This window comes from Chelonoidis abingdonii, chromosome 2, assembly GCF_003597395.2.
Source record: "Chelonoidis abingdonii isolate Lonesome George chromosome 2, CheloAbing_2.0, whole genome shotgun sequence".
NCBI classification, from domain to species: domain Eukaryota; kingdom Metazoa; phylum Chordata; order Testudines; family Testudinidae; genus Chelonoidis; species Chelonoidis abingdonii.
The window spans coordinates 303,253,087-303,280,855 of NC_133770.1; the positions used below are offsets into that span (position 1 = coordinate 303,253,087).

Consider the following 27,769-nt stretch of genomic DNA (forward strand, 5'->3'; position numbering starts at 1 on the left):
GAAGACTTCAATAACTCGGACATAGGTTAGGGGTTTGTTATAGAATTTAATGGGTAGGGTTCTGTGGCCTGCTTTGTGCAGGAGGTCAGACTAGATGATCATATTGGTCCCTTCTGACCTATGAGTCTATGAGAATAAATGGTCAGTTTTCAGAATGGAGAGAGGTAAACAGTGGTGTCCTCCAGGGGTCTGTACTGAGACCAGTGCTGTTCAGCATACTCATAAACGATCTGGAAAAAGGGATAAACAAGATAGTTAACTCCAAAGCAGACTGCAAAGAGCTACAGAGGGATCTCACAAAACTGGGTGACTAAGCAACAAAATGGCAGATGAAATTCAATGTTAATAAATGCAATATAATGTACATTGGAAAACATAATCCCAACTATCCATATAAAACAGTTGGGTCTAAATTAGCTGTTACCACTCAAGAAAGAGATCTTGAAATCATTGTGAATAGTTCTCTGAAAACATCTGCTCAATGTGCAGTGGCAGTCAAAAAAGCTAACAGGATATTGGGAATCATCAGGAAAGAGATAGATGATAAGACCGAGAATATCATATTGCTTCTATGTAAATCCATGGTACGCCCACATCTGGAATACTCCGTACAGATGTGGTCACCCCAACTCAAAAAAAGATATATTGGAATTGGAAAAGGTTCAGAAAAGGGGAACAAAAATGAGTAGGGGTATGGAACAGCTTCCATATGAGGAAAGTTTAAAGACTGGGACTTTGCAGCCTGGAAAAAAGACAACTAAGTGGGGATATGATAGCAGTCTATGAAATCATGACTGATGTGGAGAAAGTAAATAAGGAAGTGTTAATTACCCCTTCTCATAACACAAGAACTAGGGGTCACCAAATGAAATTAATAGGCAGCAGGTTTAAAACAAACAAAAGGCAGTATTTCTTTACACTGCACACAGTCAATCTGTGGAACTCCTTGACAGAGGATGTTGTGAAGGCTATGAATATACTGAATTCAACAAAGAACTAGATAAATTCATGGAGGATAGGTCCATCGATGGCTATTAGCCAGAATATACAGGGATGGCGTCCCTAGCCTCTGTTTGCCAGAAGTTGGGAATCGGTGACGGGGATGGATCATTTGATGATTCCCTGTTCTGTTCATTCCCTCTGGGGCACCTGGCATTGGCCACTGTTGGAAGACAGGATACTGGGCTAGATAGACCTTTGGTCTGACCCAGTATGGCCATTCTTGTGTTCTTATTAAATATATATACAAAAGCTCTGTTTTAAAGGGATTAAGGTTGAATAACTGAAATCCCCCAATTCAAGCCTTTAAAAGCAAAGATATGCCACTTTATGGGACATTTCTCCTGTACTCAACACTCACGTAGCATATTTCAAAACTCTGCATTATCACAATGAACTTCCTTCTATTCCCCAGTAGAGTGGGAAACACACTATAGGTGAGCAGTAGACAGCACCAATTTGGTCAGCTTAATGTACCATCTCTACATACACACACATTATACATTATTGAAAGCTTATGATGGCTACTTAACGGTGAGGTATGATGTGGAACTGTCAACTGATGCCATTACCATAGAAAACGAGAATAAACAATGACACCCTCAACACGTTAAAATGACCACTTTGAAATATTTGCATTCATTTCTGTTAGTTTAATGACTCTGTATTATTTCAAGAAATACAGTTGGATTTCTTTGTGACCTCAAATATTGCAGCAACAATCTAAAAGGTAAAATAAAATCTGATAGTACATTTGTACAGGTATAATTGAAATGTAAAAGCTGGTGACATTTCTAGTCAACACCATTATCATCTTCTTGTTCATTATGATCTCTGTCAATTATCACAGTCTTCACTGCCTCAGCATGGACATGGTTCTGTGCAGGGAAGAGTGTTCTTACTACAGACAGAGTTGCTTGTACAGCAGCCACTACTGGCACAGGCACACATAAGATCTTGTAGAAGCTCAGATGCCATTAGACCTTTGAAGAATACAGGAAGTAGTTCATCATCTACATTTTTTCATCCATGTTGCAATAAAGATCCAACATCTGGCTTACCTGTGTGTTAAGACATCCAAATCTTTGTTTGCCAAGATGCTCTTTTGACACACTCTTCAAAACTGTTCTCACGTGGTGGGAGTTTGGCCAGTGACTTGTCCTTTTTGCTGGCTAGATTGAGGCACAAACAATTGAGGTCTTTGTGGGTCTCCTTTTCTTTGTTGCTCTGGTCATACAGCACTACTACCAACTTCCTTGCTGCACAAATTGTGGCTTGTTGGTCAGTCTCTCCTAATTTGGCAAGATCTCTGAATGGTAAGCTCCCTTTGTTTTGACAACATTAAACGCAGATTTTTTTCCTGGTATCAAATAGGGATGACACAGAGTCACATCTATGTACAACAGGAAGTATGTTGCAGAAGTCAGGAGTGAATGCGTCACAAATTGTCTGCATAGGTATAGAGTGACACTTGTCAACTGTGCCGGTAATGGTGCCTGTTTCAATCCACGTTATCTATGTGTTCTATTTTTGGAAAGTAGTGAGCAGCAAGGACCAAATCATCTGTATTAAATGACCTAATTACTATAGTTTCTTTGATACCAAGAAACCCAAAAGCTATACTGGCACATACAACATGCAGAGGCATCCTTGTGTCAGCTTCTTCCTGAGTACTGTAGAAGTCTTGGGCTTGTTGACCTTAGTAAAGCCTTTGATACTGTCTAAGACCCTCTCATAAACAAACTAGGGAAATGCAACCTAGACGGAGATACTATAAGGTGGGTTTAAAACTGGTTGGAAAACTGTTCCCAGAGAGAAGTTATCAGTGGTTCACAGTCATGCTGGAAGGGCATAACAAGTGGGATCCCACAGAGATCAGTTCTGGGTCCAGTTCTGTTCAATATCTTCATGAGTCCTTTAGATAATGGCATAGAGAATACATGTACAAGTTTGCGGAAGATACCAAGCTGAGAGGGGTTGGAAGTGCTTTGGAGGATAGGATTAAAATTCAAAATGATCTGGACAGACTGGGGAAATGGTCTGAAGTAAATAGGATGAAATTCAATAAAGACAAATGCAAAATGCTCCATTTAGGAAGGAACAATCAGTTGCACACTCACAAAATGGGAAATGACTGCTTGAGAAGGAGTACTGCGGAAAGGGATCTGGGGGGTCATAGTGGACCACAAACTAAATAGCAGTCAACAGTGTAACACTTGCAAAAAAAGTGAACATTATTCTGAGATGTATAAGCAGGAGTGTCGTAAGCAAGACACGAGAAGTGATTCTTCTGCTCTACTTCGTGCTGATTAGGCCTCAGCTGGAGTATTGTGTCCAGTTCTGGGCACCGCCTTCCAGGAAAGATGTGGACAAATTGGAGAAAGTCCAGAGAAAAGCAACAAAAATGACTAAAAGGTCTAGAAAACATGAGCTATGAGGGAAGATTGAAAAAATTGAGTTTGTTTAGTCTGGAAAAGAGGAGACTGAGAGGGGACACGATAACCATTTTCAAGCACATAAAAGGTTGTTACAAGGAGGACAGGGCTCTATGGGAAAAAGTTTCTGAATTGATTCCTGTGTGATTGCCCCTCCCTTGTCAGACTCAAATTTGGTTGTCTTAGTCATGGCAGCAAACATTTTGATGCCATATTTCTTGACTGGGCTGAAGAAGCTACATGCCCCATCAGATTCAAGTGCACCTCTCTCAAATCTCCATTCATTCTTCACCAACATCTAGTATTTTGTGTAGAAACTCTTGTACACCTGATGTTACAGTAGATATGTTGATAAGCACCTCTGGATGGGATTTAGGGTCAAGTGGGTTTGTTATAGCGTTGATGACATGGTTGGTAAGGGCAATAACGTGCTCTTCATCCCTCTTTGGTGCAGAGGCAAGGACTTGTTTGTGGACTTCATCTTCACTACTGCTTGTTAGACCACTTCTTTGTTACAGAGCTTTTGCATTTCAGAGCATGTCTTGTGAGGTTCCATCTGACAAGGAGCTGACTTCTTTCTTGTCAGTCCTACAATCCCACTGCTGCCCTTTGAGTCTGCTGACAGGTTTCTCAGTTCCCATGTGGTACATGCTAGGGTGCAATCCAGATCAGTGAAGGGTTGCGTCACCATCTGCCCTCAAAATGCCGTGCTGATGTGGTTCTCTTGTCTGAACATTCCCAGCCAGCAGACAAGTCTGCACTGAGTGTGTGTGTTAAGACCAGGGGCAGCTCCAAGCCCCAGCACGCCAAGCATGTGCTTGGGCGGCATGCTGCGGGGGGCGCTCTCCCAGTCACTAGGAAGGCGGCAGGCAGGTTGCCTCCTTTGGCGTGCCTGCGGAGGGTCCTGTGGTTCCATGGCTCTGATGGACTTCTCGCAGGCACGCCTGCGGAATGTCCACCAGAGCTACAGGACCAGCGACCGGCAGAGCGCCCCCTGCAGCATGCCGCTGTGCTTGTGGGGCGAAATGTCTAGAGCTGCCCTTGGTTAAGACACCCTGACACAACAATTCTGATTCCAGCAGCTTGCTTGTTACACCACTGACACATTCTGGCTCCACCAGCCTTGGTTATACCTGGCACAACAACACCAGCACCTCCCAGTCTTGAATTTTCCCCAAACTGTGTGCTCTGCAAAGTCCAGCCCTCTCCTGGATCATTCGGAGAGACATTAAGATTCATTTGTTCCTTTAAAGATACAGTATCTAGAAGCTTGTCACATTGGAGTTAACATTCACTTTATATTAAACACAGCACTGGGTTGGGTTAGATTAGGGCTGTCGATTAATCGCAGTTAACTCATGTGGTTAACTCAAAAGAAATTAATCGCAATTTTAAAAATTAATCCCTATTAATAGCACTGTTAAACAAGAGAATACCAGTTGAAATTCATTAAATATTTTTGGGTGTTCTTATATATTTTCAAATATATTGATTTCAATTACAACATAGAATACAAAGTATACAGTGCTAACGTTATATTAATATTTTTTATTATAAATATTTGCACTGTAAAAATGATGGACCAAAAGAAATGTATTTTTCAGTTAATCTCATACAAGTACTGTAGTGCGATCTCTTTATCGTGGAAGTGCAGCTTATGAATATAGATTTTCTGTTACATAACTGCATTCAAAAACAAAAGTGTAAAACTTTAGAGCCTATAAATCCACTCAGTCCTAATTCTTGTTTAGCCAATTGCTAAGTCAATTAAGTTTGTTTACATTTACAGAAGATAATGCTGCCTGTCTTATTTACAGTGTTACCTGAAAGTGAGAACAGGTGTTTGCATGGCACTTTTGTAGCTGGCATTGCAAGATATTTATGTGCCAGATATGGTAAACATTTGTATGCCGCTCCATGCTTCAGTCACCGTTCCAGAGGACATGCTTCCATGCTGATGACGCTTGTTAAAAAAATAATGCATTAATTAAATTTGTGACTGAACTCCATGGGGGAGAACTGTATATCTCCTGCTCTGTTTTACCCACATTCTGCCATATATTTCGTGTTACAGCAGTCTCAGATGATGATCCAGCGCATGTTGTTCATTTCGAACACTTTCACTGCAGATTTGACGAAACACAAAGAAGGCATCATTGTGATATTTCTAAAGATAGCTACAGCACTCAACCCAAGAATTAAGAATCTGAAGTGCCTTCCAAAATCTGAGAGGGATGAGGTATAGAGCATGATTTCAGAAATCTTAAAAGACCAACACTCCAGTGCAGAAAATACAGAACCCAAACCACCAAAAAAGAAAATCAACCTTGTGCTGGTGGCATCTGACTCAGATGATGAAAATGAACATGTGTTGGTTAGCACTGCTTTCGATAGTTATAGAGCAGAACCCATCATCAGCATGGATGCATGTCCTCTGGAATAGTGGTTGAAGCATGAAGGGACATCTGAATCTTTAGCACAGGGGTAGGCAACCTATGGCTTGTGTGCCGAAGGTGGCACGTGAGCCAATTTTCAGTGGCACTCACATGCCTGGGTCCTGGCCACCGGTCCAGGGGGCTCTGCATTTTAATTTAATTTTAAATGAAGCTTCTTAAACATTTTAAAAACCTTATTTACTTTACATACAACAATACATAATAATTTAGTTATATTTATAGACATCCTTCTAAAAACATTACAATGTATTACTGGCATATGAAACTTTACATTAGAGTGAATAAATGAAGACTCTGGCATGTAAATATCTTGCAACGCCAGCTACAAAAGTGCCATGCGAATGCCAGTTCTCATTTTCAGGTAACATTGTAAACAAGAAGCAGACAGCATTATTTCCTGTAAATGTAAACAAACTTATTTTTCTTAGTGATTAGCTGAAAAAGAAGTAGGACTGAGTGGACTTATGGGATCCAAGTTTAACATTGTTTTATTTTTGAATGCAGTCGTTTTTTGTACAAAGTTGTACATTTGTAAGTTCAACTTTCATGATAAAGAGATTGCACTACAGTATTTGTATTAGGTGAATTGAAAAATACTATTTTTTTTATAATACAAATATTTGCAATCAAAAATAAATATAAAAGTGTTGTACATTTTGTATTCTGTATTATAATTGAAATCGATACATTTGAAAATGTAGAAGACATCCACAAATATTTCAATAAATGGTATTCTATTATTGTTTAACAGCGCAATTAAATGCGATTAATTTTTTTAATTGCTTGACAGCCGTAGTTTAGATTAAAAGTAAAACAAGTTTATTAACAAAAGGAGAGAGGATTTTTTGTAAGTTCAGTATAAGGGATAGAGTCAGAAATGGTAACAAGCAAATAAAAATAAAAAATGCTTTTTAGAGACGAAAATTTAACAAGACTACAGTCTTGGTTCAGGGTAGGCTTCTCATCACACTGCCTTCCAGCAAGATGGCTGACCAAGTCCGCTTGTCAGGATCTCCCACAAAGTGCAAAGTCCTTGGTTTCTTTGTGTTCTTAGGCGAATATGGAATTCTTTGCCCCTTTCTTTTATAGTCCAGTGAATTTTTTAAATGGATTTTTCTGAAGGTTATCCCTCAAAATAAAGTTCAGTCAAGCAGTGAAGAAGGCGACATGCAGTCTGGTGGTGAAGGAAGCTCCATGCTGGTTTCTTCCCCTGCTACTGTTTGGTAAAATGCAAATTAATCTGTTTCTTGTAATCTCCCCCCTGAGTATGATGCTGAGTGGTGTCTCCTCTCCTAGTTGGCTTGATGCTTCTGTTTACGTTCTAAGTAAATGGGATTCCCACTGTCTCTTAATGTACCTTGGAAATAACTTCCAGATGGCAGAATCACATTCCTTTGGCTAAGGTGAGGTATCTTTAGCCCTGCCTGGCAGACACACTTTGATAACATAATTTCCAAAATGTCTGTAATTTTCAATTTGTCCCCTGTACATACAACATGCAATAATATTAATTATCAGTATGATATTAGCTTTCTATTGATATCTTTCAAGACATTTTTTAGATACAGGTTATGACAGTAGTAAGTTGGGGTACACTGAGCTGAAACATAGTACCAAATATCAGTGACCCTCTTGCATTGGGCTGGTGTTGGGGGAGAGGGATAGCTCAGTGGTTTGAGCATTGGCCTGCTAAACCCAGGGTTGTGAGTTCAATCCTTGAGGGGCCACTTAGGGATCTGGGGCAAAAATTGGTCCTGCTAGTAAAGGCAGGGGGCTGGACTCAATGACCATTCAAGGTCCCTTCCAGTTCTAGGAGATTAGTATATCTCCATTAATTATTATTATGTTGGGATCACTCCAGTCCATTCCAAGCCCCATTCAAAGAACACAGAGTCTGACACACAGCAGATTTCTCAGACTCAAAGGCACTGTGTACTTCTTTCAGGGAGATTTAACATATCAAGAGTGTAAATTTGTATCCACCTAGCATACCTGGGCTGGTTTGCAATAAAGGTGGATGGAAGGATGGCATGCTGTGTCTGTAGGAGGTTTCCAACCATCTCCTTGCTCTGCATGGACATTTAGAAGTGGTGTCTGTATAACCTGGAGAAAATGATCCCAGAACGTCAATGTATGAGACTGGGCACACCCTCATGCCTGATGTTCCTCCAACAGCAGGAGCACATACTGAGTTATAGCATCATCAAGCTCTTTAATGACATTATAAGGACTCAGTGTCTTCAGACTCTAACATCTCTTGAATGTCAGACGTTTGCCAGACAGATGCTGGAATTATATGAGTACCAGCTCCCTGCTGACACCATTTAACACGAATAACATTTCAGAACACTCAGGGTCTCAGTACTAGAGTCAAGCTACACAGAGCACAGTAGAATTGCTTACCAACAAGCACTTGATCTGCAGTACAACTTGCTTACACATCAGAATCAACAAGAAAGTCGAGCAATCCTGTGTCTCCCCCAAATTTCCCAAGACACGCAATAAAACAGCACCGAGTGTGCAAAACATCCAGGCAAATCACATTGGTACTATCATTTCGTACAGCTGCTGATCCATGATCTGAACAGCCTGCTGCTGTCCTAGAGCTTACATTCAGCATTGTAATATAGACTGTGGGTGTGTCAGATGGTTTGGAATCCACAACTGCTATATATGAAACTCTTTTGTATGAGCTCTGCTTTGTTGCAAGCTTATGGTTGAAACCAATCCAAAATGGAATCATCTAAGTGTGAAAAGAATCAACATCATTTGGTACTGGTAGTGGTCTTAAGAGACTCCAGGAGAGATCTCTGACAGTGGTCATTTGTAGGTGACAAGAGTTTATTTCCTGAAGTACTTTTCCATGGCAAGTCGGTTCTGGACATGTTGGAGATCTTTTCAAATGCTCCACACTGCCCGAGAGACTCTGATTCCTGGGAAAGTAACTGACCTTACTTTCCCATGTTTCAGTGATATTTCTGTGATGCTGGGCTAATTGTAGAATGTTCTTGAAATACAATTGTAGCTATTGAATGGAAGATATCGGTTTGAGCATTGGCCTGCTAAATCCAGAGTTGTGAGTTCAATCTTTGAGGGGGCCACTTAGGGATCAGGGGCAAAATCAGTACTTGGTCCTGCTAGTGAAGGCAGGGGGCTGGACTCAATGACCTTTCAGGGTCTCTTCCAGCTCTGTGAGATAGGTATATCTCCATATCCTTTCCATCAGTGGTCTCTACATTGATGTCTATATTATTATTTCCTTCACTGATGAGATTACCACTAGTGTGAAATGGGATAATTCCATTTGGAGTGAATACTCCTCCCTGGAGACTTTCTACTTCGGGTTTTGCAGCACGAGTGATGAATCGTTTCAGCTCATTATAAATGATGCAGAATCCATGAAAGTTTACTATGTTAATTACATTTTGAGACCCAGACTCATGGTGTAGCCTTGCAAGATGACAAAAACCAGAAAAAAATCTTTGAATACATTGGTAGCTTTGAGCAGTAAACACCACATTAAAGTGTTGAAATTAACTCTACAGTAAAAACTGTAGTCGTAGTCACGTTGCCATGTTTCTGGCACTGTGCTAAAAAGGACACTTTCTTATTTTGAGTACCATTGTTTCACCTCGCCTAAAGCTTACAGCACCACTTGACAAGTCCACATCATACCTCATCTAAACATATATAAAATAAGCTTTAAGATGATATCTGGGTGTGTGTAGGGTGGATACACAAATCTTCAAAAATATAGCCCTTCTTGAAGACTTGCCACAGGCATACTATACCCAGTAGTGTAAAAATTAAATGATGGCCCCCCACCACACCCACAAACACATCACACACCTGAGCTGAGCCCCTAGATCAGCGCTGAATATTTGCTTTGGTTGTAGTAAAGGTGTGGCATTGCATTGTGAGGGGGGTGAATGTGTAGTGTGTTTCCTTCTCTGCTGGGGACAGAAGGAAGTTTACTGCAGAGTCAGCCCCGGCACTCAAGGAGCTCTTAACCTAATCCCTTTAAAGCAATTAATGAAAGGAGATGCCCCTCATGCAGAGTAGGTGAATAAATGCTGCTGAGGGACCTCCCACTCCCAGTACCCAATTTCTTGGATCTAAACTGTCACTCCTACTGTGGCATTAACATTGAATGCTTTATCTGGAAAATAACCACTGGGCATTGCATTGTTCCCATCATATTGGGAAGTAGCCAGATGTGCTGGTGGGTATAATGCAGTGCCATCCCCAACACCGAATGCTCAGCACAAAACTTCCTAATTCTGTGGCCTAATGGATAAGGCATCTGACTTCAGACCAGGCGATTGAGTGTTTGGGTGTCTACATTGCATTGTAAACCCAGGTCTGTGGGACCTGGGCATGTGGACTTATTGTTTCCAAGCCAGTGCTTGAGCGTCCACACTGCACTGTAACCCTGGGCTTCCAGTTGCTGGCACCCAAGCCTGTTAGCTGTGCTAATGTGTCCATACTGCAGTACGCATACCTTCTGACTTGGGTCTGCAGCTTGAGCTACATTCATACTGTCAGATGACAGGGCTCGGACCGAATCACAGTAGGACTTAGGCTGTGACCCATCCCCCAGTAGAGTGTTAGGACCTAGGTCCTGAGTGCTCACTAACCCAAGTCAGATTGATTTGTGTGTGGATAGAAGGGGGTCTTGGGTCAAACCTGAGTCAGACGCCAGGCGGTATAGACATTCTGTTTTTGGAGGTCAGACTAGATCTAATGGTCCATTCTGGCCTTAAAAATCTATTAATAATTCTGACACGCCTCCATTATCATGACAATTTCCAAGGGACTCCTGACTCAGAAAACTCCCTCATTCTTTCTTCAGCTTTCCCCAGAGCTTTCACATAGCATTCCAGTTCCACAGCATTCTTGGGGATTTGGCTGCCAATTAAAGGCCCTTCTTGCCCTGGGTTTAAAGACCCTTGAGGTGGAGTACGTCCTTGTCTGCTTACTACCTCTCCATGGCTGTGTCTGCACTGACAGAGAGCCTGTAATTCACCATATTTTAGCTCCCCCCACTCCCAAATGAGATGACATGGCACCACCACAGACACCTGAGCTCAGTCTGCTCTGCAGCTTCCTGTGTTACTACCACAAGAGATGGTGCACTTCTGGAGAACCACATCTTCTCTGTTTGCCAGAGTTGGCTCAGTCTTAGGTGCAGTGTAACAGTGATCAGGAGCCAGGGCTCAGGTCTTCCTCCGAGGGGACCCCATATACAACTCCATGAGCTGCTTGGTAGACGGAGGTTTAGGTTGTTATACCAATAAAAACTAGCAGGATCTTATTAAAGGGGACAAGACATTTGTCACATTTATTGTAAATACCATAATAAAATAAAAGATAACAGCAAACAATGTTGTTTGGCTACTTATTCCTATGATTATATATATATATAAATATATATTACATATACACATATATCCATTCACACAATCATTCATACAAGTTCTGTGTAGATATTATAGTTACCAGCCTAAAGTTGCTTGTGACAGAATACTGGCCAGGTACCCTGTACACAAGAGTGGAGCCGAGTCCGGGTCAGGTGCACCTGATGCTCCTGGAGGCTGGCAGCAGAACCATAGACTCAAAGTCCTCAGTCTTCAGAGTCCAGCTTTATAGGGATTTTTCCCTATGTTAGTTCATGGGAGTTGCTTCATTCTGCTGTTGTTAAATTAATCAGCAGGTGGCTGGCTCCATGTTGGCAGCAGAATGTTACCCAAAGTCTCTTATCTCACCCTTCTTTTTTACAGGCTTTTAGTTTGGATTCAAAGTCTATAGGTCTTGGTGTGTCACGCTGCCTTTGGGTTTGGATTGATCACCCGTCAATTGCAGGCGTGACTTTCAGCCTTGAACCTGGCTTTGATCTTCCTTCTGTTGTTCTTTTGTCCTTTTCTTTTTAGGGTGGATGCTTTTTACTTTGTTTCACTGTTGTCTAGGTCTTCAGCCGTTGGTAGTTGAACTTCACCTCATCAGGACAGGCTGGGGCTGGAGGTTGATTTTATCATCCATACATGCCTCATTCACACATCTAAACTAACTAATAAGATTACAGCAGGGTTTGCAAAAATGAAGGTTGGAGGAAGCTTTTACAAAATGGAGTGAGCGTTTTAAAATGGGGTTTGAATTACAATATGGCAAACAGTGAACAGAAGTTACAATGCAGGCAAGTGTAGTGAATGGTGAACAGAACTTACATTAATAAAGTGAACAATTAAAAACAATTTCATTTATCAGTTCTACAAGGTTGCCCTTCAGTCTCACTGTATTTCTTATATTGCACAATGCAGATTGTATCACTTTCTGTCTAATCTTCTGTCTTCTGCTTCTTTCCAGTTCTCTGGTGTGTGTTCCCACCACTACCCACTTTGCTTGGCCTTTCCCCATGCCCTCTGCCATCAGTGCCCTGTTAGGATGCACACCCATACCCACATGCTGGTCCCTCGCGCCTCGTGGGACATGAGCACCCCTGGACTCCTCTGCTTGTGTACCCTGTGAGGTTCGCCCCCTCCCCCCCCCCGCATCACTGCTGTGTGTCCCCTGTCAGGACACCCACACACACCTACATTGGCACGCATGTCTAGGATGGGTGTGTTTGAAAGGTCACGGGCACTCGCCAGTGGGGGAGAAGTGTGTCCACAAGGGAACGATACACATCTTTTGAACTCCCTCCACTGCTCTGAAGCACACACATGCCCTCTTGTGAACACACTTTTCTGCGATGTGTACCTGTGCCATTTTGGTTACACATGCATCCAGCATATGGCAAACACAGCCCTCCCTTGGGCACCTGTCCACTGTCCTGGGCCCCCTTCCCTTTCTGACAGGTGCACACAGACACCCTCTTCCCCCTCAGCATGCATCCATCCTGTTTGCCTCACCCCCTCCCACTTGTGAAAGCACCTCATCAGTCCCTCCACATGTCTGGCGTGCCTGCCATGTCTAGTCCTTCCCACCCAATGCGTACCAGCCGAGGGCAGAAGTCAGAGTCTAACTGCTGGGGTTGGGAAGGGCCGTCCCCATGGGCAGGTTATTCCTGACTTGCACACCAAGGTGTTCTTGCCCCTCTCTCTGAAGCAGCTGGTGCTGGCCAGGCTCAGAGAAGGGAGCCTGGTCTGATCCCAGCCAATACCTGCATCAGCCCTTCACTCCTCCTCTCTCCAGGGTACATTCCAATCTCTTTTTTCTCTCTCTTTCTTTCTCTCTCTCTGTGGTCGCCTGCTATGATGTTCATCACTACTATCTTCTCCTCCTCCTCCTCCTCCTCCTCCTCAGATCCTCCACTCTTGAAGACAGTATTAAACAATACGAGCAGGATCTGGCCAGGAAGCTCTACCAGTCCCGACAGCGGGCACCTGCACCAGGGGCCAGGCCAGCTCAGGTGTCTAGCCCAGGGCAGAGTCACGTCTCAAGAACCCCTGGGTCAGGAAGTCAATCCAGGTGTGCACAGCCCCTGCCCCTCCAGTTGCATGTTACACAATCCCTATCTGTATTCCTGCCTCCTACTGCAGCCATCTCTGCTGCTGCTCTAGGAGTGGGGAGAAACACCCCCCTCCTGCTGCAGTGTGCTAGGGCCCATTGTCCCCTGGTTCTGCAGGCTGATGGCAATTATCTAACCAATGAGAGGGAGAAGGTCTCCAGCTTGGGGAGCCTCCGCTGCTAAGTGCAGAGCCCATCTTGCCGTTGTCAGTTCTGAATTTCACAAATGCCAGAAGAGGGGCAGGATGCAGCGGCACTGATGGAGTGTGAGGGAGATCAGAGTGCCTGAAATAACCCTCATGCCCTTGCGGTTTATACCTGCAATTCTCCTCCCTTCTCCTGGCCTGGATGATTCCCTGCTACATCCCCAAGCACCTCTGGAGAGCCCTGCAGCTTCTCACTTGGGTGTGCAGCACGCAGCTAGGTCTGTCCCATATTCACACGTATGTGTGTGTGTGTGTCAGGAGGAGGTTAATGGCTAATCATAGCAAATTCAGCTGTTTTCTGAATTCTCTCCCACACTGACTGTCTTTATCTACCACAACATATCCTCACCCTCTCCACAGAGGGAACGTGGGAGCCAGTGCTCTGTCCCTGCCCTCTGACATTCAGCCCCAGACCCATGAGCTGGCTGCCAGGCACAGAAGAAGGCATTACTCATAATTCTCTTCAGTGATGCTGATGTCCACTTTCTCCCCCCTCCTCTGAGGCAGGATGAAGTCTCTGGAGCAGGATGCCCTCAAAGCCCAGATGGTGATTGCCAAGTCCAAGGAGGGGAAGAAGCGCAGCACACTGGAACAGCTGGCTGAATCGCCTTCACCTGCTCCCACCCCCTCCCCAACGCTTCCAGAAGGTACTGTGCACCACGGCTTCCTGGGAGTGGGGATAGAGGCCAACATCTGTGCGCCAGCCAGGACTCTTCCAGATGTCCCAGACACAGGCCCATTGAGAGTGAATTCCCCATTTCTTCTAGGCTGAGGGGGCACTTCTAGGGCTGGGCTGGAATCTTTCAGCTAGGATAGTCCTGGCTTGTATGATCTGACAGAGTCAGACCCCTTTGCCATGTTATTCTCCAGGGAACCCAAGCCCGAGAAACGACCGTGTGGCTGGGAGGCTTGGCATAGCCCTTTATAGCGCTTAGGCGTGCTGCCAAAGAGGGAAGGGGTACATAATGCATTCCTCACTAACCAGTGTTTCTGCCTCTTCTTTTGCAGATTGCAGCCCCAGGAATGTCACTTCACCAGGGAGGCTGGTAGGAGTTGCTGCCACCCCTCTCTGTCTTATCTCTAAACTTGGGATACCCACCCACTGACCCTCCCACGAGCCAGGGAGGGGAGAATGACCCGTATGTCTGGGATGTGGGATCCTCACTCACAGACTCATCCCAGACCTGGGGCCACAACACAGGACATGAGAGTTAGCCACCTGGCCCCATGTGCTCACCCATGCCTGTTGCTGAGAGGCCCAGTTTCACAGCTGAGATTTGGTCTCATTTCCTTAGGTTCTCATTTTACTTGTCTGTGAACCCTCCCATTCCCACCTGTTCCATTTCCATCCCCTCTGCTTCTTCAGCTCAGTCTCTGCGTTTTACCCTCAGCAAAAGCCTTTCACGCCTGAGACACCTTCTACAGCCTCACAATACCTGCTCCCAGCTGTTGTGGTTGTTTTTTTCATTACGTCAGGTGGCCCCAGCTGAGATCAGTGCTGGGCACTTTACACACACACTGAGAGACAGAGTTCACTGAGTACAAAGACAAGACAAAGGGGACAGGGAAACCGAGGCACAGAGAAGGGAAGAGGCTTGCCCCCAGTCACAGAGTAGAACTAGGAACATATGGAGGTTTAAAATCAATGAACTCCATGGGAGTTTGCCATTGATTTCAGTGGAACTTGGATTTTCCCCAGTTCAGTGTGTGATCCAGTAGACCACACTGTCTGTGCCCTGGGTTTTAGGACTCCCCTGTCCTTTACTGGCCCTGAGCCTCAGTGCATGAAGGATTATATCCCAGAGATGACTTGCTGAAATAGACGATTGTTCATGCAGGTCCTGGTGCCACCTTTCACAGATGAGAGGTGTCACCATCGACTTTCCCCAAACTGTTCCTTCTGCCCTGGTTTCCTGATAAGCCTTTTCACAGTGTGCTGCAACCCTCTGCTTGCTGCTGATCCCTCGCTCACTCTTTCTTTCTCTCTCTCTCTTCTCTTGCTGTCCCTTCCAGTCCATGTCTGAAAAGAAGTTTGACTACCGGGAATTTGCCGCTATTCCTTCTTCCAAACCTGTTTACCAAATTCAGGTATAAGCTGCATGCAGAATTCCTGTCTTCACTCAATTGCCAACTAAGCAATCAGGGTCTGGGTCTGGTTGGCCTACCCTCATCTGAAGCTCTGTTATGTGACTTAGAGGTCTAATAGGGGGTCCCTCAGGGTGGGGATGTGTACTGTGGGTGAAATGTCTTTGGAACATGGCAGAATCGTGGTGTACGTCACGGAAAGAGAGTGGGAGAGCCTGGATCCCATCCCACCTCCTGGGACATCTAGAGACCAGGTCATTAATTCATTGTTCTTAGCAATCATGCCAAAGAGTCTCTGCAGCTCCTTCTATGGGTGGAGCTGAGACAAACGGGGCTGCTGATGCAGTCTCCCTGACTCCCCTGAGATTAAATGGAAGCCTGACTAGCTGACATGCTCGTGACCTTTGGGCATCTTGAAGAAACTTGAGCTGTATTCCACAGAACATGTCTGCCTCACTAGTGACTTTGAAGATCTCCCTTCTAAGTAAGAATCATTCATAAAGGACCATTGTGATGGGTGATGCCAAAGCTTCCCAGGAGTTTCTTCTCCAGCTGACTAGGAATGAAAAGTTCCTCTTGCCTAGTACAGGAGAAGCCTCACAATCTACTGGATGTTTGTGCACAACTAGCAGTTGTTGCAGCTGCAACTTCCATGGAAAACCAGAGAGTTTATGCCAAGCAGAACTCCAATTTACCTTTGCACCCTCTGTTCCCCAGAGTCTTTAGCTGAGCAGCTACTGCTAATGAGAGATCTGGTACCACTTTGGACCTGACAAGGAACCACAGAAACAGAATTATTGAGACAGGAAACTAGTCCTCAGAGCCCTTTCCATGCAGGACGCAGTGGTGTGGCATGAGTAGTGACCTCCCTCTGAGCTGCAAGAGCAATTCATGAGTTACTCATTTTAGCAATTAGCTGATTCATCAGTTCAAGCTCTTTATTACAAGCAGTCAAATGGGATTGTGGAAAAATCAATCCAAATAACAAACAGCTGGATTTTTTTTAACTCTTGTGGATTTAAAGCATCCATTGTTGGCACTGTTAAAATATCACCACTCACCTCCTAGTGCTTTTAGGGTTATCAAACAAGGGACTTGCGGGCAAAACCTTGGTGCCAACATCTGACAAACTGTTTGAGTGAGAGACTGTTGACCCTCACATAATTAACAAATAGCTAAGCACCAGGAAACTAGAAAAGAAGAAATATTAGGACAAGAATGCCAAATAGTTATTCCATTGCAAGTAGGAGGAATATTGACTTCAAACCAGAATGTGGCTGACAACCTGCCAAAGAATAGCTGTACCAGCAGTACCAATGTTACAAACCCTGAGGGTCAGTCCTATGCAAGGAACTTGAGACATCTCCACAAAGCCAAAGAGGACACTAGAGCTCTGCTTTCTGAGGACCTCCAGAATGCTGCTCACAGAAGGAACATACCCCCAGCCAGTCACTGACAGTGAAATATTAGGGACAGCAAACAGACTCCAGGTGACAGATCCACCTCAGCAGCTGAATAGACCACTGCAGAGAAACTGAGCAGTGGTCATGTGGTCAGAGCCATTGGGCCTCAGAGATAACAGTTATGGACAGCTGTCTGTAGCAGAGAATAATCCTCTCATCCGTGCTGTGTTAGGTCCCCATGATCTCCCCAGCCACCAGCCTCGGTGTTTCTGTCTGGATGTGTCATTAACAAGCTGTTTGTCTGGGGTGGCTGTTTTGGCTGATATTAGGGTTAATTCACATTGATTTTCAAAAAGGAAGATGTAACAGTAGCCCCCAGGGGTATTACCTTTGTTACTCTGGCCCAGGATGGGGTGGGAGCCAGCAAATGAAGAGTAGTTTCCCAGCACTCATTTATTACAGCGGTAATTAATCTGCTATCAGGAGGCAAAGATCTCAGGTCCAGGAGTCTCACTGTTTATCCCCCAGAGCTAGACTGGCATTAGCAGAGCTCAAGGTAGCAGCTATGGGTTTGGTCTATACTGTTATTCAGGGTTATCCCTTAGTTACAATTTTGGCCAGTCTCAGATGGTTACTGCTCTGTAGTCTCTAAATGTCTTCATTGTGACCACAGGCACAAATCATTTTCAGACACCTGGGCCAGATGAAGAGAGAGGGACAGAAATGTAAGTGCTGATGTTGGGAAATCACTGCTGAAACAGACTAATCATTCATAAAATCAAAGGACTGGAAGGGATCTCTCTAGCTCATGTAGTCCAGTCCCCTGCACTCATGGCAGGACTAAGTATTATCTACACCATCTCTGACAGGTGGTTGTCTAACCTGCTCTTAAAAATCTCCAATGATAGAGATTCCACAACCTCCCAAGGCAATTTATTCCAGTGCTTAACCACCCTGACAGTTAGGAAGTTTTTCCTAATGTCCAACCTAAACCACCCTTGCTGCAATTTAAGCCCATTGCTTCTTGTCCTAGCCTCAGAGATTAAGAAAAACAATTTTTCTCCATCTTCCTTGTAACCATCTTTTACATCCTTGAAAACTGTTATCATGTCCCCTCTCAGTCTTCTCTTTTCCGGACTAAACAAACCTAATTTTTTCAATCTTCCCTCAGAGGTCATGTTTTCTAAACCTTTAATCAGTTTTGTTGCTCTTCTCCGGACTTCCTCCAGTTTGTACACATCTTCCCTGAAACGTGTTGCCCAGAACTGGATACAATACTCCGGCTGAGATCTAATCAGTGCAGAGTAGAGCAGAAGAATTACTTCTTGTGTCTTGCTTACAACATTCCTGCTTACACATCCCAGAATGATTTTCACTTTTTTTGCAACAGTGTTACACTGTTCAGTTATATTTAGCTTGTGATCCACTATGACCCCCAGATCCCTTTCCACAGTACTCCCTCCTAAGCAGTCATTTCCCATTTTGTATGAGTACAACTGATCGTTCTTCTTTGACTACTTGCTCATGTCGATTCCATTATAGGTGTGCATGTGCTCACATGCATGGCTGTCAGAGACTTTTGCCTTAGCAGTACCCGTGGGGCCAGCTATGGCGCCCTCTGGATTGCCGTGCTCATGGTGCAGTATATCAGGCACTGCCAGCCCTGCGCCCTCTCAGTTCCTTCTTACCGCCCATGGTGGTCAGTCGGAGCACTTCTGTCCCTTGCTTCGCAAGTAGTCAGCATTTTTTATTTGTCTGTTTAGCCTTGTGCTTCTCTGCAAATAGTTGTAGGTGTTAAATGTTTAGTTAGATAGTGTCCCAGCAGGGACTTTGCCCCTGACGGGGCATGCCCCGATCTCCAGGTTTCAAGCCCTGCTTGTCCTGTAACAGACCTATGCCTGTTAGTGACCCGTGCGAGAGTTGTTTGCAGAGCCTCGGGGAAACCCATATAAGGGAGCGCTGTTGTATCTGCCAGAACTTTCGTCCACAGACCCAGAAGGAGCACGAAAGCCACCTCAGGGCCCTCCTGATGTAGGCTGCTCTGCATCCAGCTTCAGAGCCAGCATGGCCCAAACTGGAACCCAGTGCTTCAACTTCGGTGCGTAGCACACTTCCAGCACTGGGGTCCTTCCGGCACCGATCACCGTCACCGGTGCCGAAGAAGAAGTCTAAGATGGCACCAGCCAAGCCCGACCAGGGGACTGTGGGCAAAGGACCCTGTTTGGGCCTTATGCCCGCTCCAGACCCATTGAAGGGTTCAGCCACGTGGGGGGGGGGGGGTTCCTCCCTCAGAAAGGACCCGCCACCAACTCTGGATAGTAGTGAAGGACCTAAGCAAATGGCGCAACTGGCCCCCTATGAGGGCCCGGCACCAGGAGAGTCCACAATGCCTCTGCCGTGTGCAGCAAAGGACCAGACTAAGGCTCCCCTTGAGGGCAAGCCCACCAGAAAGGCCTCACACAAATCAGGTGAGTGACGCCAGTCTCCGGAGCCAAGACAGAACCAGAGGTTACCACGTTCTTGCTCTCCACATCAGCCCAGGTCTCCGGCTAGTCATTACGCGTCGCCAGCACTGCACTCTTGATCTTCGTCATCGTGCAGAGGTTCACCCAGGCATTGTCGATCACCCCAGTACCAGTCCTTGTCCCACCATCGGTCACCATCACTGAGACCTTGAGGACACTCCCCGACGCCGCTCCCCCTACCCCTGGCACTGGTCAGACTGGTCCAAGCACCGGTCTTCAGCAGCAACCATGAGCCATCAGACCCAAGGCTCCACAGCCCTTTCCTGGTCGCCGCAGGGAGACAATTTCACAGGCTCGGAGGCACAATTCAGTCCCTTGCCCAGACAGCATGAGTGGGCTCCAGAAGGTGCATCAGTGGCATTAGAGCCAACCTGACACCAAAGCCAGTGGCCTTCCCAATGGCCATATTGGAACACATGGGGCGTTCTTGTCATGCTGGTGCCCCACTCCCATCAGCCCTCAGTTGCCGCATCAGACAGACCACAGGCAGTGCCCCCAGCATCTGCGGCTCTGGGCTCGGTGCAGGAGGTTCCGGAAACCACCTCGGGTGAGGAGCCAGTACATGCCCCAAGGCCACCCTCCCCCAAGGCCACACTACCTAGCCCCCACAGCCATCCAGTCATCTTTTTCCTCACCAGACAAAACGGTAGTGGAACCTCCAGAGCTAGCCCACCGGAAGATTTCCACCAGCATTAGGCTCTGCTCCACAAGGTGGTGGCTAAATTGTTCCTCCAAGTGGAGGAGCAGACGGACATGCTTTTTAATGTGCTCTCTGCATCAGCCCCAACCCGGGTTGTGCTCCTGGTTCACGATAGGGTCCTGAATATCACTAAGGCCATCTGGCATACCACCTCCTCCATCTCACCCACCTCAAAAAGGGCGGAAACAAGTACTTTGCCTCCACAAAGGGGTTCGAGTACTTATATACTTATCCGCCATCGGGTTCGTTGGTTGTGTCGGTGGCCAATGAACAGGACAAACGTGACCTCACCAGTTCTACCCCTAAGAATAAAGAGGCAAAAAAACCAACTTATTCGGCCGAAAGATTTATTCTATGGCTATCCTCCAGTTTCGGGTGGCAAATCACCAGGCCCTCTTGAACCACTATAATTTGAACATGTGGGGCTCTCTCCTCAAGTTCAAGGATTCCATGTGCCATGAAGTGGCCCAGGAATTTGCCACCCTGGCGAAGGAAGGGACCGTGGCAGTTCAGTCTTCTTTCCAGATGGCCTGACACACCACCGATTCAGCTGCCCTAGAGGTCTCTTCACCAGTAGTCATGTGGCACAGTTCCTGGCTCCAGGCCGCCGGCTTGTCCCAGGAGATGCAGGCCTCAATCCAGGACCTTCCATTTGACGGTGTTGGCCTGTTTTCTGATCAAACGGATGCATGTCTGCATGGCCTAAAGGACACAAAGGCAACCTTCCATTCCCTGGGATGCACACGCCTCAGTCATCTAGGCAGCCATTCTGGCCTCCCCCACCTCCTAGTCAATGGCAGCCTCTGCAGGGGCCTAAGAGGAACAGGGACATTTCAAGGAAGATCGGTCTTCACCTATCCTATGACAGTGCAGTTTCTGAAAGGTCTGGAGTGCCTTTACCCACATGTCCAAGACCCGGTCCCTCCTTGGGACCTGAAACTTGTGCTTTCTAGGCTCACGGGCCCCCCCCTTTGAGCCCCTGGCTTCCTGCTCCCTTCTCCTGTTATCCTGGAAGGTCTCCTTTTTGGTTGCTATAACTTCAGCCTGTAGGGTGTCTGAGATCAGGGCGCTCACATCAGAGCCCCTGTTTACGATCTTCTATAAGGACAAGGTCCAGCTGCATCTGCACCTGACCTTTTTGCCCAAGGTCATCTCCCAGTCCCACACGAATCAGGACTTATATCTTCCGGTTCCCTGCCCGAAGCCTCATGCAATGGATGAGGAGCGCAGGCTGCATACCTTGGATGTTAGGCAAGCTCTGGGCTTCCACATAGAGAGGACTAAGCCATTCTATAAGTCTACGCAGCTGTTTGTTGCTGTCGTGGACCGAATGAAGGGTCGTCCAGTGTCTACCCAGAGGATCTCGTCCTGGATCACAGCTTGTATCCGCTATTGCTATGAACTGATGAAGGTGCCCCCACCACCGACTGTGACGGCTCACTCCACTATGGTGCAGGCCTCATCGGCGGCCTTCCTCACTCAGGTGCTGATCCAGGAAATATGCCGTGCTGCAACGTGGTCATTCGTCCACATTTGCCTCACACTATGCGCTGATCCTGCAAGCTCAGGCTGATGCTGGTTTCAGCAGAGCAGTACTACAGTGTGCAAGACTGAGGGAACCGGGATTGTTTAGTCTGCAGAAGAGAAAAATGAGGGGGGATTTGATAGCTGCTTTCAATTACCTGAAAGGGTTCCAAAGAGGATGGATCTAGACTGTTCTCAGTGGTACCTGACGACATAACAAGGAGTAATGGTCTCAAGTTGCAGTGGGGGAGGTTTAGGCTGGATATTAGGAAAATCTTTTTCACTAAGAGGGTGGTGAAGCACTGGAATGGGTTACCTAGGGAGGTAGAGGTTTTTAAGGTCAGGAATGACAAAGCTGTATCTGGGATGATTTAGTTGGGAATTGGTCCTGCTTTGAGCAGTGAGTTGGACTAGATGACCTCTTGAGGTCCCTTCCAACCCTGATATTCTGTCATTCTATGATAAGACTGTGAACTCCAAGCTCACCTCCTGCGATTCTGCTTATGAGTCATCTACAGTGGAATCGACATGAGCAAGCACTCAAAGAAGAAAAAATGGTTATTCACCTTAGAATCATAGACGTTAAGGTCAGAAGGGACCATTATGATCATCTAGTCCTACCTCCTGCACAACGCAGGCCACAGGATCTCACCTACCCACTCCTGTAATAAACCGCTAACCTATATCTGAGCTATTGAAATCCTTGAATCGTGGGTTAAAGACTTCAAGGTGCAGAGAATCCTCCAGCAAGTGACCCGTGCCCCACGCTGCAGAGGAAGGCAAAAAATCCCCAGGGCCTATGCCAATATACCCTGGAGGAAAATTCCTTCCTGGCCCCAAATATGGCTATCAGCTAAACCCTGAGCATGTGGGCAAGACTCACTAGCCAGCACCCAGGAAAGAATTCTCTGTAGTAACTCAGATCCCACCCCATCTAACATCCCATCACAGCCATTGGGCATATTTACCGCTAATAGTCAAAGATCATTTAATTGCCAAAATTAGGCTATCCCATCTTACCTTTTTGTAACTATTCTTCGAGATGTGTTACAAGGGCCATCCCTGGGAGGGGCGTGGGACCCAGGGCAGAAGTGATGAATCCATCACTTCTGGGACCGACTGCGCCTGGTGCCAGCCAATTGCACTGGCGGCCTGTGGGGCTTGAAGCGGTCACCCAGATTTGCCGTACCCAACGGAGGGCTCTGTGTGTTGCTCATGTCCATTCCATTACCTGCCCCGCTGCCCCTCTGTTGGAGTTGTCAGCAAGAAGGAACCAAGAGGGTGCAGGGCCAGCCGTGCCTGATATACCACACCATAAGAGGGGCACTCCAGAGGGCACCACTGCTGGCTCTACGCTACCACTAAGGCAAAAGTATCCAATGGCCGTGCACATGGGTGCACACACACATACAATGGAATGGACATAAGCAACACATCTTGAAGAACAACAGTTACAAAAAGGTGAGTAACCGTTTTTTTCCTTCCTAAGCAGGGTACTTTGCATTACCTCCTTTTCTCCAGTTTGTCCAGATCATTTTGAATTTTAATCCTTATCAAACATTATTTTTTCCAAGCTCATGCTGAGGTAGCAATGCAAGCAGGGCAGCATTTTTCCCTCAGGCTACCATGGAGATGCCTCCACTGGGAGAGGACACACCCACCGATTGGCCAGGCAGTCACCGGCCAGGAGATTCTCTGGAACTGTCACACAATAGTGGCCATGAGTAATGCTTCCTGCCACTTTTGAGTGGCTAGGAAGAGACCACATCCCTTCTTGGCATTAATCACACAGGCCTGCCAGTCCACTTGGATTACAGCATTGCTATTTACCTGCACCAGAAAGCATCAGTCCTGAGGAAACTATGCTGGGTAACAGCTGCCTCCTCAGCAACACAGGGCACTTCAGGCCCATGCTCCACTCTTTGTTGGCTCCCACAGAGCCCTGCAGCTAACCCAAGATCTCTGTCCTTGTTTCCAAAGCACGAGCAGGTCTGGGTTTGGTATACCTGAGGCTCATTTCACTCTCCAGGACCTCCCCCACCCTCAGTGAGTCTGCTGTTCAGGCACAATGTGTGAAACTTGAGTGGCAGGAGATGTTGCTTCTTGGGGCTCACCCAAGACCATAGAACTCCCTCCTGCAGAGCCTGGGAACAACCACAAACCCTTCAGTGTTTTCTAGTCCAAATGCAAAGTGCATTTGCCCCTCCCCTCCGAAACAACTGCCCAGAACATGTCAGTGACTAATCACAGTAACGCCCCTGCTCACACGCTCTCCTCAGGGTGAGAGATGACGAGGTGCAGGGAGGGGCAGTCCATATGTTGGTGTAACTCGGTCAGGCCATTGATCCCTAGCAATGGACGCAGTATATAGAGTTGAATAGCAAAGACTTCAATGGAGCCATTGTTGTGGAGGAGAGAGCTCCTTTACTCACTGGAGGACTCTGAGCCTATTGCTCCAGAAAGCCATTTTCCCAGAGAGCTCAGATATTCTATATCCAGGACAAAGTGCTAGGTCTCTGTGCCTCCCCCTTTAGCAACAGGCCTGGTCCCTGGAGCACCTCGAGACTTATAGCCCTGAGCAAAATTAGTTTCTTTTTAACTATTCTGAGTCTCACCCTGGCCTGAATCCCAAGGCAGAGGACTGCCAAGAGGATCTCTTGCAGAGAATTCCATTTGCTGAAATGTGCCTCCGTTTACCGAGGCCTCTGAAACTAGTAGGAGCACTGGAGTTTCACAGTTGCCAGCTAGCAACCCTTCCTCAGGCTGGCTGCTGCCATATGCTGGGCTGTTTGTGCTTCCTGCCTTATCTAAGGGAAGGAGTTTACTGAACCAAAAGAGAATGGATTCTGCTGCTGAGAAAGTCAGTCTGACAGATGCTGCAGGCTGTGGGTGAGAGTCCAGGGCCTTCAGAGAGGCTGTGGATTCCCATTGCTCTTGCCGTCCTCCCCATCTTCTGTCCTCCTTACCTTTCCTGCCCTACCTATTTCTCTCACTTTCTCTTAATCCAACTAGGGCAGCAAGGGGATACTCTGCTGGGCACACTACCTTCCTCCCCTGAATCCAGCCTATGGGCAGTGCTCAAGCTGCCCAGCTCTGGCACTGAGCATTAATGTGGGGTCATTTGCTCTTTCACTCAGAATCCTTTGATTCAGCCCCCAGAGCCTTGGCGATAGGGTATGTCTAGCCGGTAACCATATCCCTGATGCTGGGGCAGGCAACTGGGGAGAATGATTGGTGGCTGATGCTCACTGCCCTCTGCTCTTTTCTCTTCCAGTCACCCGAAGCAGTTGGCAATCTCAGATACGTGGATGACACAAATAGCACAGGTAAGTTACTGACCTAGCGATAGCCCCCACCTTCCCACATCAACCCTCCTAGCCACGTACTGGGGAGTCCACAGAGCACTGAGGAATCCAGTTTGTTCTGCTGCCTAAAGCAATCGCCTGTTTCTGTCCCATTCTAGACTGAACCCTCCAATCCAGCACCACTGAATTGTGGGTAGGATTTTTCTGCATTGTGGCTGGATGATGACTGATTTGTTGGGAGTAGTGTGTAGTGAGCATGCCTCCATTTGTTCCTGGCCTCTGTCCTGGGGCAAAGGGTGGGAAGGTCTGGCCTCCTGCAGTTGACGTTGGTGTGCGGTGTGCATGCCCCAGTGGGACTATCCTAGGTGGGAGTGGAGAGCCTGGCTGCCTGCAGCAGGGAATGGGAGGTATGTGGTAGGTTGCAGGGCTTGAGAGCATTTGAACACTTGAGAACCAGGGTTCGTCTTTGAGTCTATGTGTGTGTGCGTGTACAACGTGCACACGGGCTCAGAGTCTCTGGCCAGCATTGTCCAGCATGCACCCTGCATGGTTTTTTTCATTTCATTTTCAGCAAAAAAAATTCTGTCTTCCTCACTTTTGCCTTTTTGGTGCCTCTCGCCAGTGGTGGACTCAGAATATTCCAGCTTTAAGCCCTGTCCACCATGCGATGCACTTACTCCCAGTGATGGAGTTCAGTTGGTGTCTCTTCATCCTGGGTGACAGCCATGTCCTGGACCAGTGCTCGGTAGATTGGCCCTTCTCCCCAAGGACTCGTTTTTCCTGGGATAGCCAACTACACTTCCTCCTGATTATTAGGAATGGCAATGTACAAAAACCTGTAGGAGAGCACTTCAGACTTCCTGGCCACACAATAGCAGATCTTAAGGTGGCCATACTGCAGCAAAAAAACTTCAGGACCAGACTTCAAAGAGAAACTGCTGAGCTTCAGTTCATCTGCAAATTTGACACCATCAGCTCAGGATTAAATGAAGACTGTGAATGGCTTGCCAACTACAAAACCAGTTTCTCCTCCCTTGGTTTTCACATCTCAGCTGCTAGAACAGGGCCTCATCCTCTCTGATTGAACTAACCTCGTTCTCTCTAGCTTGCTTCTTGCTTGCATATATATACCTGCCCCTGGAAGTTTCCACTACATGCATCCAACGAAGTGGGTATTCACGAAAGCTCATGCTCCAAAACGTCTGTTAGTCTATAAGGTGCCACAGGATTCTTTGCTGCTTTTACAGATCCAGACTAACACGGGTACCCCTCTGATACTTGACTTCCTCCTGATGTGATCCATTAGAGGAACACTGGATTCTGATGTGATCCATTAGAGGAACAAAGGAAGTCCCTCTGACTCAAGTCACTTTCTTCTCACAGGTCCTCTTCAGTGTCCTGTAATTAGGGATTCGACTCCTACGGCCAGGTCACTTACGTCGGTATAACATGTCACTCAGAGGTGTGAATAAGACGCCCCCTGAGTGATGTAAGTTACACCGACCTAAGCACCAGTGTGGACAGCGCTACCTCTCCCAGAGATGGATTTATTATGCCAATGGGACAAGCTACAGCGACACAATTGCATTGATGCAGTTGGGCTGCTGTAGCATCTCTAGTGTAGCTAGCCCTAACTCCCATCACTAAGTGGCCACAGCCCCCTCTGTTGACATTCGCCCATTCCTTAAGACAAGTTTGGCACTGGCAGGGAGCCTGGCACTGAAGCCTGGTACTACTTCCACCTCAAGGAAGGGCAGGAAGAGCTCCATTCCTGGGGAGACTCTTGGCACTGACCCTCCTACCCAGAACTGGATAGGACAAAGAGATCACAGAAGAGCCATAAGCACTGTCTATCCAAAATTGTCAGGCCTTAGGCTTAATCATGCTGAAAAGTCTAAAATGACTGAGTCCTTCAACTGCTCAGATCTGAGGAAAATGAAATCCACCCCAGCACTGAAGCCTGATACCAATTAACTCTCCTTGTTGCCAAGCTGTCAGTCCCAGAATTGGCGCCCAGGGTGGAGTCCTTGACAGTTCTAGCAGGTGTAATGCACATGTTGAGCCCTCCATACCAACTGCAGTCCCAATATGTCAGGTGCCACAATACCTGCTACTGCTACCAACAACCTCTCACCCTTGCTCAGAGAGCTCAACACCACCTGTAGAGCATGAGCAGTTCTTATCTCCTGCCCATTCCCTTTTCCCTGAATTAAGCAGGGAACCATCACCAGTTCCTTGCCTGTTGGCTAGACCTACATCACCCTCCCATTCTTCACTCCCTGATCACAGAGAAACCCTCCTAAATATCTCCCTCTCGTTATACCTTCTTCTCCATGAGCTCCATCTCCTCCATAGTCGTAACCTTCAGTTTCCACCTGGGCCTTATTGGGTGTTTTGAGATCCCCCTACTAAGCCCTCTAGAACTTGTTCACCTTCCTGGTCTTCATAAAAGAACCCAGATCTAATTCATTAACTACGTCTGTCCCTTGTCTGCCCAGTGATATGGGTCTCCATAGAGAGCAAGAACCAGAACAGGAGGAGGATAAAGATAGAGAGCAAGACAGGGAGGAGGATATTACTCTGAGAGCCTCAAGAGCTTCCTAACCCTTTCCCTCCCATTTCTTT

The 27,769-nt window shown here is 46.6% G+C and overlaps 1 protein-coding gene across 29 annotated transcripts in view; it reads left to right on the forward strand.

Moving 5' to 3' along the window:
• SCRIB (scribble planar cell polarity protein) overlaps nt 1–27,769 on the forward strand; it is a 212,188-nt gene that overhangs the window by 171,182 nt on the left and 13,237 nt on the right. For 22 of the 29 annotated variants that reach the window (XM_032762915.2, XM_032762917.2, XM_075063328.1 and 19 more), the window contains 5 exons: nt 13,193–13,357; nt 14,110–14,249; nt 14,611–14,648; nt 15,616–15,690; nt 25,114–25,165. In XM_032762915.2, coding sequence (XP_032618806.1) covers nt 13,193–13,357; nt 14,110–14,249; nt 14,611–14,648; nt 15,616–15,690; nt 25,114–25,165 — 470 coding nt within the window. Of the gene's footprint in view, nt 1–13,192; nt 13,358–14,109; nt 14,250–14,610; nt 14,649–15,615; nt 15,691–25,113; nt 25,166–25,302; nt 25,338–27,769 lie in introns of all 29 variants that reach the window. The other 7 variants (XM_075063353.1, XM_075063354.1, XM_075063338.1 and 4 more) reach the window with 6 other exon arrangements.